This window comes from Elephas maximus, chromosome 4 (genome assembly GCF_024166365.1).
Source record: "Elephas maximus indicus isolate mEleMax1 chromosome 4, mEleMax1 primary haplotype, whole genome shotgun sequence".
In the NCBI taxonomy this organism is placed as follows: domain Eukaryota; kingdom Metazoa; phylum Chordata; class Mammalia; order Proboscidea; family Elephantidae; genus Elephas; species Elephas maximus.
In genome coordinates, this window is record NC_064822.1 from 157487892 (window position 1) to 157501410 (window position 13519).

Genomic DNA, 13519 nt, shown 5'->3' on the forward strand with positions numbered 1-13519 from the left:
GAAGCAAAGTTGGGGAGACTTCATCTCACATATTTTGGACATGTTATCAGGAGAGACCAGTCCCTGGAGAAGGACATCATGCTTGGTAAGGTAGAGGGTCAGAGAAAAAGAGGAAGATCCTCAACGAGACGGATTGACACAGTGGCTACAACAATGAGCTCAATCATACCAAGAGTTGTGAGGATGGGGAAGGACTGGACAATGTTTCATTCTGTTGTACTTAGGGTTGCTATGATTAATTAGGGGAAAAAAGTGGGTGGCCAATCACAACTCCACATCTTGCAGCCTTGGATTTGGTTATTCCTGATATAAAAACAGCTTATCAGCCTTTATAATTCACATTGTGTAAATGCTTGGTATCTTTCTCCCCGGTCAAAACACATCCCAATGGAGCAACCCGGGTAGTAAGCAAAAATTACAAGCAAAGCTGCCCCCTCTGAAGAACTAGAGACAAACTCCACCCATCACATTGACAGATGGCAGGACCATCTTTGCTCTCAATGTGATTGCCCCTGGTCTGGAGGAGAAGCTGACCCTGGAGATTCCCTTTCCTCCAAGAAGGCCCCTCCATGCCCAAATGCCCTGCCCCCCCGCAACCCACCACCGTTCTCCTTGACAAAGCACGTGGAGGTCACACTTCTTTTTTTTTTTCTGACAATCCTTTCTGCCTATTCTGTAGACTCTTAATTTTCTTACTTAAATTACAACCAGAGGTTGGAAATTTTTGCATTGGGATCAAATATTCCATTATCACTACCACCTGGGAGAGACAGTTTTACAATCCTTTGAGCATGAGGGGACTGGGAGATAAAGCATGACCTTCCCTGCACAAACCGAAAGCTAAAATAGTTTATGCATTTTTTCCCCTAAAGTTAAACAATTCCTATTCAGACAGCCTTGGCAAGAGCTCAGAGTATTTTACCCCAGGCTCCATTCCAACGGAAAGGAGAAGAGCCCTTGCATTTATTTTTGGGTCTTGGTGATGATGTGGTGAGGGGAGTAAGTCATGTGATTTTTCAAAGTTCTCAGTAAATGATGTTCTAAAAAGATCAATATGAGAAAATTAATGACTAATACAAAAGTTATCGGAAAAAAAAAAAAAAAAAAACCTGTTGCCATTGAGTCAGTTCCAACTCATAGCAACCCTATAAGACAGAGTAGAACTGCCCCAAAGGGTTTCCACGGAGCTGCTGGTGCATTCAAAGTGCCAACCTTTTGGTTAGCATCCATAGCTCTTAACCACTGTGCCACCAGGGCTCCAAGCTATCAAAAAGACCACAGTCCCCCACCACCACCAAAAAAAAAACCCTACTGCCATCAAGCCAAGTTCCAACTCATAGCAACCCTATAGGACAGAGTAGAACTGCCCCATAGGGTTTCCAAGGCAGTAATCTTTTACCAAAAGCAGACTGCCACATCTTTCTCCTGTGGAGTGGCTGGTGGGTTTTAACTGTCAACTTTTGTTAGAAGCTGAGCGCTTTAACCACTGTGCTACCAGGGCTCCTTATCACAAGGACAAGATCTATAATTTCCAAACCAAAACTCTCTGTCGTGGACTAGACTTCAATTCATAGCGACCCCACAGGGTTTCCAAGACTATCATCTTTATGGGAGCAGACTGTCACATCTTTCTCTCCTGGAGCAGCTGGTGGGTTCAAACTATCCGTCAACCTTTGCTTAGCAGCCTAGTGCTTTTAACCGTACGATTTAGACCTTTTCTCTGTCTCTCTCTCTCTAAGACAATGGTTCTCCAATTTTAAAATGTGTAAGAATCACTTGGGAACAGCCCTGATGGCACAATGGTTAAGGGCTCGGCTGCTAACCCAAAGGTTGGAGGTTCAAACCCACCAGCTGATCCACAGGAAAATGTGGCAGTTTGCTTCCATAAAGATTAAAAAAACCTAGTGCCATCGAGTCGATTCTGACTCATAGCGACTGTATAGGACAGAGTAGAACTGCCCCATACAGTTTCTGAGGAGCGCCTGGCAGATTCAAACTGCCGACCCTTTGATTAGCAGCCGTAGCACTTAACCATTAAGCCATAAAGATTACAGCCTTGGAAACCCTATGGGACAGTTCTGCTCTGTCCTATATGGTTGCTATGAGTCAGAATCAACTCCATGGCAATGGGTTTGCATTTTTTTTTTTTTTGGTTTGAGAATCACCTGGAGGGGGGTTCATTAAAACACAGACTGCAGCCCCACTTCCAGAGTTTCTGAGTAGGGCTTTGACCAGTTAGTTCCAGTTCAAGCCTCTGCTGAGAATTTGCAATTCTAACAAGTTCCCAGATGATGCTAATGCTGCTGGTTAGGGACCAATTCTGAGAACCACTAGTAGAGCGGTAGTTCTCAAAATGTATTGAATGTAAGAATCACCTGGGGATGTTGTTAAACTGTAGATTCTGAGTCAATATATCTGGGATGGAAATGCAAATTTTCAGCAGGAGTTTGAACCAGAATGAACCCAGTCTGAAGCCCTGTTTCTCAGTCAGGAGGGCTGGGATAGGAGCTGAGAATTTGTATTTCTAACAGGTTCCTAAGGGGTAATGATATTGTTGGCCCAGGAACGTCACTTTGAGAACCACTGATCTAAGGAAAACCTAAAACCAGTTGCAGCTGAATCAACGCCGACTCATGGCGACCCTGCATGTGTCAGGGTAGAACTGCATTCCACAGTGTTTTCAATGGCTAATTTTTCAGAAGTCAACCACAGGCCTTTCTTCCAAGAGATCTAAGGAAACTCACAAAATAAGTGCTGATAATGTCCCTACACAATGAAAAGTTCAGTAAATTAGACAAACTGTAATTTGTATAAAGAGGAATATTTTTAAACTACTGCATACGTTCTTGGGAATGTCTACAAAACCTCCAAATAAAGGTTCTTTAGCCAAGTGATCTGATGAGAATGCTGATATATACAAATGATTTTCCATTTGCATTTTGATTATCTGAAAATTAATGCTCAAAAATTTGTTTCCAAGTAAAATGATCTTTTCCTCTATTATTCAAAGTTTGTCTAAGCAGTCCATTCATAAAAAAGATCAACAAATTTTTTTTCAAGATGCTGAGAAAGTAAGGTCCAAAGGAAGGATTTTTACAACTTTGGAGAAAATAAACAATAGAAACCTAGACCTGCTGCACTGAACGATCAATGGTGATTACTTATCTCCTTAAGGGGAAGTAAGGAGTCCCTGGGTGGTGCATATTAACACATTCGGCTGCTAACTGAAATGTTGGAGGTTTGAGTCACTCAGAGGTACCTTGGAAGAAAGTCCTGGCAATCTACATCTGAAAAATCAGCCATTGAAAACCCTATGGGGTGCAGTTCTACTCTGAAACATGTAGGCTCGTGATGAATTAGAATCAACTCAACAGCAACTTTTTTTTTTTAAAGAGGAAGTAAAAAGTCACATTTGCATTATTTATGCATTGGGTCAGCCATTACTATTCAGTGAAAACAAATCATCTGACTTTTTCTCAAGCTGCCTTAAATTCTGAACTTGCTTCCCTTTAGGCTTTTTCATAAACAAACAGCTAGCAAGGTCTCTAAGGAGGGGAAAGGCCAGTTCCTCATTTCACCTCTCATCAGGGTTGCTTGCACTCAGCAAGGGAGGATCCATTGTTACGGGTGTGGAACCTCTTGTTCCAAGCCCTCACCTGGCAGCTGCTCTGTGGTCAGGCACTCTCTGTGGCTTGTCACAACCCACCTGGACAATGTCACGCTCAGCGGCAGACCATCCCACAGGTACTAAAGGGAATGTTCTGCTGCTTTCTGGCTTTCCATCCTTCAGTTTCTGTTTTTCCAGATCCTGTTGCTACCAGCTTTGTTTGGTCCTGTCTTGCCTGTCTTTCCAGGTCTCATCAAAATTAGCGAATCATTAACCTATGTGGTTTAATTTCGAGTACAGTGAGATCACTCCCCCAGCTGTGTGGGTGAGTGTTTGCTGGGTTTTTTCAGCTTGGTGAATATTCTTTATGGTGACTGTAAATTAATTTAGTCTTTCAGAGAATGTAAAGGAGAAGAGTTAGCATGAACAAATTTACTGTTATCTTTTGACTAGATGCAACGGGGTGGTCATTTAGAAAAGGGCTTCTGGGAGACTCAGCCCTCGTCTCATGTAATCTCTGCAACAAGCGTCAGAGGGAGGTACTTGGATATCCTTTTATAAACGCAGACAGAGAGGCTGACAGAGGTCAAGTGGTTGCCCTAGATCGCATGGCTAGTAGGCCGTGAGGCTGAGGAAGGAACCACATCCAGACCCTGTGTTCTCCTTACCCCTCTGCAAACTGCCTCCCAAAGCCCTGAAGTATTTAGAGTTCCCCCAGCTCTGCAGTGAGACATATCAGCTGTCACTACTGCCTTGACCTACACGGTTCCAATATATTTAAGATACTGATCAGTATACGTCTGGAAAAAAAAACCATTGTCATCAAGTCGATTCTGACTCATAGTGACCCTATAGGACAGAGTAGAACTGCCTCATAGTGTTTCCAAGGAGCATCTGGTGGATTCGAACTGCTGACCTTTTGGTTAGCAGTCAAACTCTTAACCACAACGCCACCAGGGCTTCTAGTATATGTCCATTAGACCTAAATAACCTCCTCCCTGTGGCCACACACCTATGTCTGGATGTTTAGCAAGAAAAACCAAAGCTGTGTCCTTACCTTTCAAAGGAGAAAAAAAAGGACAAGCGGGAAAACCCAAGGATTAAGAATTCTAATACATCTATTATGTGAGTGCCTATGTAAACAGACTGAACTCCTTCGACATTGTTGCTGCCTAGAACTTAGATTATCACAGAAAGGAGGAAAATAATAGAATTCCCTGGGCATGGGTGCGTGTGAAAGTACCTGGGTAACTCCAGCCCTCAGCTCAGCCTTTTGTTCTTTGGGAGAATGAGGTACTGGCCCTTTTATGAAGCAGCAGGTGTTCAAGACATGAAGCCACCTAATGTACCTATGTTTCCTAAGGGTTAGAAGAGGCCTTTTCATTCATTTCAGGTGAAGCTGGTATTAACCTTCAGGGCAGCAGCCAAGAATTAGTGGTACAAAAACAAAACCAGTTTAACCCCACCTTGACTAAATATAAGTTTCCCATCTGATATACCCCCCTCAAAAAGGTACCTAACGCCTTTTAGTTCTACACGTAAAGTTCTACAATGTTGAGTCCTCAGCTCAAAATATTAAAGCAAATCCAACATTAAGAATTTCAGATTTCTCTTATAATGAATTGCATTGATTTTAGTTGGTGTCTAAGTAACTCTCCAGCCTAAAATCCAGTACTGTTAGTTTCATTTATCCTTAAACCAGGTGAAAGCAAGGGAGTAAATATCAGAGACCTCTACCCGTTACCCGTTGCCATCGAGTCGAATCCAAGTCATACCGACTCTATAGGATAGAGTAGAACTGCCCCATAGGGTTTACAAGGAGAAGCTGGTGGGTTATGAACTGCCAACCTCTTGGTTAGCTGCCATAGCTCTTTACCACTGTACCACTGGGGCTACTAAGAGACCGTGGAGTCCCCAAATTCAAGGTCATCACATTGACATGACAATGTCGTAAACTTGGACTCCTCCTCTTTACTGATAAGAGCAAATCTAAGAGTCCATTCATTCTCTTGAAACTGGGTTATTGGACTTTTATGCCTGAAACAGATTAGAAGAAACAAATTAAAAGGGGAGTGACTGCTATAGGCAAGTACACAAACTATAATGAGAAATGAATGAAAATTAGGGAGAGCATCAGTGTGGGGCAATTTAGAACAACACCTATAGTGATAGTCCACATAAAGAGGCCAGGTCATCAGGAAATATTTATTTGGTATTCAGTGTTCTCTATTATAAACAGGGACGGATTAACCAGTAAGCAAGGTATGCACAAGTTTGTGGTGAAAAACAGGTGAAATTGTGCGCTACAGATTAGGAAGTAAGATAAGCCTGTGCGTATCTTACTTATTGGGTAATCTGTTCCTGATTATTAAGTTGAAATAAATAAAAGACTGCAGAAAAAATCCTACTAAAAATGTTGTAAATGCAATTTAAATTACATAGCATTAAAAACATAAGTCATCCGTCAACCTTAAAATGTGACTATCCAAATGTGTTCATTCCCCAAGGATTCCAGATTGCTGAGTTTTGCTTTAGAATTATAGGCTTGCTAAGATCACTCGTAAAGAGTTCAGACTGTGGTCAACTACTGTTGTTCCATCCACAAGCAATCCATCTGCAGCCTGAAACCACCTTCCAATAGCCCATGCAAGGGAAAGTGGTTTATCTGTTCCACACCAGGTCTGTAAATAAACATGAGTTAACTCCTAGGCAATAATTAGTGGGATGGGTAAGGATGGAAGCTTTCCTACACATCACTGCTTTCTTCACATGGCAATCAAGTTGTCAAATGCTAGAATTAGCTTTGCTTGGGAGTTCGAATCCACCAGGCACTCCTTGGAAACTCTACGGGGCAGTTCTACTCTGTCCTATAGGGTCTCTACGAATTGGAATCGACTCGACAGCAGTGGGCTTGGGCAGTAGAAAGAGCTTCACTGGGAGGTAATCCTGCATGACACACTGGTTAAGCACTTGGCTGCTAACCGAAGGGCTGACTGTTTGAACCCACCAGCAGCTCCAAGGGAGAATGACATGGCAGTCTGCTTCCAAAAGGATTTACAGCCTTGGAAACCATATGACGTGGTTGAGGTTAATCCTTCATTTACCCAGCCCCATTAGTGAACCTTAAAAAACATCTCTACTCATGAGAAGCAGGACATCTGGGTTTTTTCTTTTCAAACCCTCCAGTTATTTTTCCAAAACATAGAGATTGATAAAAGCTAAAAAGTTTTTGTCAAATATTTCACAACGGTGTCTTTAAGGCCATGACCCCTTCAGTAACTTAAATTACCTTGAAGGAAGGGACCTTGTCTTCCTCATTTATACATTCCTAAAATGCACTGAAATACTAGAATGAATGAATGAATGCAGAACATAAGGAAAATTTAACGTATGTTTGGTTTAAAAGAGAATAATCAAAAGATGAAGAGCTATGTGGCTTCCAAGAAGTCTCTTAGATCCTTAAGGTTTTTAAAGGCTTTTTTGCTTAAATCTGGAAGAAATAATAAACAGACAGTAAACAAATGTCAACAAACAAGCTATCTAGATAGGAAGGCTGGAATCACCTATGTTAATTATCTTCAGGATAACATAAAGGATGCTAATGCTAACTGGCCTCTCCCTAGCTCCTAGAAGTTGCCGTTTAAAATTTTAGACACCTTTTTTTCTCATGTCCGTCTCCCTCATTTACAACAGATTCCACACTCTGCTCTTCTTCATTAAAAATGCAACAACCTGCTGGTAATTATCCCCTTCAAAAGGACAAAGAAATACTCTGGGAAGAGTGGCACTTGAATGTGGAAATGGAGCAATCCCAGAGTGGACCAGAGGGCAGCAACTTGGACCATGTCCTCCAGAAGCTTCCAGCAATGGAGCCCTTTGGCTCCATAGGGAACATGGAGTCTCCCCACCCAGAGGTGCAGCCCAGAGGCAGTGGGGCCTCTCCTCAGCCCCTACTGAGAAGCCTGCCAAGGAAACACTGTGAGAGCCAGGGCAGTCTTCTCCAGTTTGACCGGCAAGCCCCAGGCCGCCTTTCTACCTCTCCCACTTTGAGGAGATTAAGAGGCAGTGGAAGTAGGACCTGGAACTCAGTGCCTCAGCAGAACACCTTGGAAGTGCCCACCTGGAAGGAGCCTTCAAGCTCCACATGTTATCTTTCCAAGAGTTCACCTGAAAGCCCAAAGGACTATTCCCCTTGCATATCATCTTTGAGACTCAGCAATCTAAGATTGCCTTCTGATTCTGGAAGGGTCCTCAACACAGCTGGTTCAGTAGAGCCCCAAATAGGGCCTTCTGATAAGCAGGCCCCTCCCAGGCTTCAGCCCATCAACAAGGGGACCTTTCACCACGCTTCTCCTCCTCCCAGCCCTGCCCCATCATGCCCAAGTCTTCAGGTAAAATAGCTCTATGCAAAGCAAAATACGTCTTTGGGTTGCCACATTCCCCCAAAGGCCAGGGGCTTCTATGCTGGGAGACAGGCACAGGGAGTCAGCGCTAAGAGGACACACACTGTTTGGAACACATTGGTTATTATGTAAAGTGGGGCGCAGCAGCTTGGAGAAGAAGGAGAGTGAAGGTCTAGCTCACTTCCTCCTCCTAAATTCTTGAAGGCAGTTTAAAGAAAGGGCTCACAGAGGTCAGACTACACATGGTGCCTCAGGCATTGGAAAGTAATGGTGGCCTTGTTCCAAATATAGACCACAGAAGACAGCCAGGTGTAGCTGGTTTAAAAGAAAAGAAAAAGTTATTCAAATTTCTTAACCCCATCCTTCCCTCAAAAAAATGAGAAACATTTTGCCAAATAGAGTAAATCGTCTCTTCTTTCAAAATGTCTGCTTTGGAATTTTGGATGGATTTGAGAAAGACTAAAATGTGTGTGTGTGTGTGTGCTTGTATACATACATATATATACACACAAGAAGCCCTGGTGGCACAGTGGTTAAAGTGCTTCACTGCTACCCAAAAGGTCTATGGTTCAGAACTGCCATGGGAGAAAGATGTGGCAGTCCGCTTCTGTAGAGATTTATAGCCTTGGAAACCCTATGGGGTCACTATGAGTTGGAATCAACTCAATGGCAGTGGGGTTTATATATACACACATAAAAAAAAACCCGTTGCCATCAAGTCAATTCTGACTCATCGGGACCCTATAGGACAGAGTAGAACTGCCCCATAGGGTTTCCAAGGAGCACCTGGTGAATTCAAACTGCTGACCTTTTTGTTAGCAGCCTTAGCTCTTAACCACTACACCACCAGGGTTTCCTATACACACATACATACACATATATACATACATATATACGTGTATGTAATTCTTTTTTTTTTTATGTGCGTATATATGGAAACCCTGGTGGTGTAGTGGTTAAGAGTTAAGGCTGCTAACAAAAAGGTCAGCAGTTTGACTCCACCAGGTGCTCCTATAGGGTCGCTATGAGTTAGAATCGACTGGACGGCACCGAGTTTGGATTTAACGAGTATGTGTACATATAATTTTTTTTTTTTTCATTTCAGGGAGAAGCATTACATCAATCCAGGTATGTATGTATTTATTTTCTCCAGTGCAATGAAATCTGTTGACTGTTTAAAATCTCTATTATTTCTGCTCTGTCATAACAAATTTGATTGTGTATTAATCAGTGAACTTGGTTTTACAATACCCAAGTCACTCTTCAAGTTCATGGGTTAAAGAGTCTTACTTTCAAGAATTTCCTTTAATATACATAGCCAGATGCATTTGCTGTGGCTTTTGGGGGCAGAGTATGGCAGCCACACTCAGTGATTGCTTCCGTTTTTGAATTGACAATGCCTTGGCCTGTGGTTTAATTAACATCCACTTAGGAACAGGTGTTGTCAGGTAAAGACAATGGAAAGGCCAAATATATTCAACAGCTTTTTAAACAGAAATTCAGGGAAGGAGGATAAAAGGAACAAGATGTGCCATTTAGATATAGGATGACCTTTAAATGCCTGATATGACAGACCCTGCCCTTATCTAGAATGCAGAGGAATTGTGTCACTTCAGAAACCAGCTCTGAACTTTTTCAGTGTGGACACAGGTTGTGGCAGTGGATTTGCCATCCCCCCCCCCAGGGATGCTTAAAAGATTCTGTGACAGCAAGGGAAATATCCAGGCCCAACTTCATCCACCAAATCTTTGGGATTAGCAGAAAAGTTCTCGTTTTATTTAGAGAGACACAATGTAGTCCTTGGGGAATTAGCCATTGTTTTATAACTGTTGTTATTTGCTGTCAAGTTATCTCTGACTCACGGTGAACTTAAGTATAGCAGAACAAAATGTTGGCTCTTCCTATGCCATCTTCATGATTGTTGGTATGTTTGAGTCCAGTGTTTAGGCTATCGTGTACTGTCTTCCAACAGAGGGGACTCATCCTTCAGCACTATATTGGACAATATTCTCTTGTGATCCATAGGAGATCCACTCATTGGCTAATTTTTGCAAGTGAATTGTCAGATCTTTCCTCCTAGTCTGTCAGTCTGGAAGCTCTACTGAAACCTATTCATCATGGGTGACCCCAGTGAGATTCGAAATACCAGTCTTCACCAACACCATAATTCAAAGGCATTAATTCTTCTTTGGTCTTCCTTATTTAGTGTCCCTTGCTCGCATGTATATGAGGCAATTAAAAATACCATGGTTTGGGTCAGGTTACACCTTAGTCCTCAAAGTGACATCTTTGTTTTTTTAACACTTTTTAACAGAAGTCTTTTGCAGCAGATTTGCCCAATGCAATCCATCATTTGATTTCTTGACTACCGCTTCCACGGGCATTAATTGTGGACTCAAGTAAAATGAAATCCTTAACAACTTCAATATTTCCAGCATTTATCATGATGTTGCTTCTCAGTCCAGTTGTGAGGATTTTTGTTTTCTTTATGTTGAGGTGCAATCCATAGTCTGTGGTCTCTGATCTTTATTAGTAAGTGCTTCATGTCCTCTTCACTTTCAGCAAGCAAGGTTGTCATCTGCATATTGAAGGTTGTCTCCGTCCAATCCTGATGCCATGTTCTTCTTCACATAGTCCAGCTTCTTGGATTATTTGTTCAACATGAAGATTGAATAATTATGGTGAAAGGCTACAACCCTGACACAACCTTTCCTAATTTTAAAACACAGTATCCACTTGTTCTGTTCTAACGACTGCCTCTTGGTCTATGTACAGGTTCCTCATGAGCATAATAAAGCGTTCAGGGATTTTCATTCTTCACATGCCTTCACATAATCCATAAAACATGTATAAACATCTTTCTCATACCGAGCACAATACTTGGCACATAATAAAATGAAACCCATTGCCGTCGAGTCGGTTCCGACTCATAGCAACCCTATAGGACGGAGTAGAACTGCTTCACAGGGTTTCCAAGGAACAGCTGGTGAATTTGAACTGCCAACCATTTTGTTAGCAGCTGAGTTCTTAACCACTATGCTGCCAGGGTTCCTGCACATAATAGGCAATGTTTGTTTAATGAATAAGTGAAAGACAATATAAATATAATGTATTAATTAATATTTTAAATAAACATTCGTGTATTACTACTAATAAAGAATAAGTAATTTATCACCAACATCAGAATACTCAATCAGTTCTTCATTTTAGGCATAAATTTATAGTAAACAGCTAAACATCTATGCCACGTAGATTCCCTGTCTGCCTGTCTTCGATTTCCTCTGTGTCTCTTCCACAGCAGTCATTTGTTCGAAGGGCCTACTTCCTTTGGATGGCTATTTAACCAGGCTTTACGGTCACACTAATATCAGGACAAGAGCTCCATGTGAGGCCCTGCTATCTAGCCAGAGAATCACAGACCAAAAAGTGGGGCTTCTGCCTTTTGCAGGGCCTGCTTACTTTGTTTTTTATTTTTTAGTTTTTTTTTTTTTTTTTCTTTTGCCATCCAGGTGCTAGAGGCCTCACCTCATAAAGTTTATGCTCATTAAATGGTATAAACCAGGAGTCAGCAAACTATGACTCATTACCCAAATTTGGTTCACCACCTGTTTTTGTGAATGAAGTTTTACTGGAATTTTACGCAGTCGCACACATTTGTTTCTGAGTTGTCCATGGCTGCTTTCATGTTGCAGTGGCAGGGTTGAGTAGTAATGATAAATTTAGATCACAAAGCCTAAAATATTTAATATTGTTAAAAATAATCAAAACTTGCCCATCCTACGCCAGCCCTCAGCAAGGAACAGGCCATGTTCAAGTGTGAAGACCATGAGGCCCAATGGTGAAACGCTGGGTGAATTCAAGTCTGGCATTTCTCAAGGGCTGCTTGAACTGGAGGTGACCTTGGACCTAAAGGCTCAGCTGAGGGAGCTGAATGTAACCGCAGCCAAGGAAATTGAAGATGGTGGTGGACGGAAAATCTATTACAATCTTTGTTCCCTTTCCTCAGCTGAAGTCTTTCCAGAAAATTCAAGTCAGGCTAGTACATGAACTGGAGAAAAAGTTCCATGGAAAGCACGTTGTCTTTATTGCTTAAAGGAGAATTCTGCCTAAACCAACTGGAAAAAGTCGTACAAAAAATAAGTAGAAGTCTCCCAGGAGCCGTCCTCTGACAGCCGTGCATGATGCAACCCTTGAAGACTTGGTCTTCCCCAGTGAAATCGTGAGCAAGAGAGTCCATGTAAAACTGGATGGCAGCCAGCTTGGAAAAGTTCATGTGGACAACGCACAGCAGAACAATGTGGAACACAAGATTGAATCTTTTTCTGGTGTGTTATGAGAAGCTCACGGGCAAGGACGTTAATTTTGAGTTCCCAGAGTTTCAACTGTAAACAAAAATAACTAAATAAAGAACCAGTCACAATAAAAAATAATAACAATAATAATCAAAACTCAATGAAATTGGAACATAAGGTTTATTCCAAGCCGTCATTCGATATGCGTATAAACCCAAACCTGTTGCCCGCAATTTGATTTCGACTCATAGCAACTCTGTAGGACAGAATAGAACTGCCCCCATAGAGTTTTCAAGGCTGTAATCTTTATGGAAGCGGACTGCCAAATCTTTCTCCCAAGGAGCGGCTGGTGGGTCCAAACTGCTAACCCTTGAGTTAGCACTCAAGAGCCTAACCACTGGACCACCAGGGCTCCTCTGTATGCATACAAGGAGACCATTCTGATTCCAGAAAAAGCAAATGGCTCAAAGTAAACTAGGTACAATGAGGCTTATAAAGAGAAGGAAAAAAAAAAAAAAGAGAAGAGGAGGGAGAAATATAGAAGATCAACCATTATCTAATCTTAACATGATTGATTGAACCCTGCCTTTCTCCTTTTACTAAAATCAACTGACATTGCTTCACAAGGTGATCTCTGGCCCTCAACCCAGTCATATCTTTTGAAATTCAAATTTAGTAAGCTTGGCTTCAAACAGGAAAGAAAAGACTAACAACTCTGGATGAGAGAAAAGCACGCTGCAGTATTAATTTTTGTCAGGAATTTCTTTTCAGTGATTATTTGGCTTTGTGGGTAAGAAAACTTTATAATAAAAGTAAGATGTCTGTTACTAATTTTTCTCTTTGACACTATCTGGCCCTTTACAGGAAAAATTTACAGACCCCTGATATATACAGTGAAGAAATGCTTGCCTCTGTAGCTGTCAGTCAATCACAACAACATTTCTTTGCTTGTAGACTAGATATAAACTCTTTCTCAGAAATACTGATTCTTCTTTTTTCTCAGAGTGTTTTAACACATGGCATGACGATTGAGCAGGTTCATGTAAGTGAGAAGGGACCAACCTACTCTCAGTTCTGCTATCAGCTAAGTGGATGTCTTCAGTTCCAGGTTTCTGTTTGTGGACTCTCTCACTGTCATCAGTGAATTCATACTCATGGCAAACCTTCTCCTAGAACGAAAATATGCCCCCTGGAAAGAGACTTTACAAGTCATTCTA

At 41.8% G+C, this 13519-nt stretch overlaps 1 protein-coding gene and 1 pseudogene across 3 annotated transcripts in view; both read left to right on the forward strand.

The window, feature by feature from the left end:
• Positions 1-3536: 3536 nt before the first annotated feature.
• The window catches only part of PLEKHG7 (pleckstrin homology and RhoGEF domain containing G7), a 74335-nt gene continuing 64352 nt past the window's right edge, over positions 3537-13519 (forward strand). For 2 of the 3 annotated variants that reach the window (XM_049884057.1, XM_049884058.1), the window contains exons 1-3: positions 3537-3744; positions 7301-7998; positions 9116-9138. In XM_049884057.1, coding sequence (XP_049740014.1) covers positions 3714-3744; positions 7301-7998; positions 9116-9138 — 752 coding nt within the window. In that variant the 5' untranslated portion in view covers positions 3537-3713. The remainder of the gene's footprint in view (positions 3745-7300; positions 7999-9115; positions 9139-13519) is intronic. The other variant, XM_049884059.1, reaches the window with a different exon arrangement.
• On the forward strand, positions 10128-12398 carry LOC126074802 (40S ribosomal protein S7-like; annotated as a pseudogene).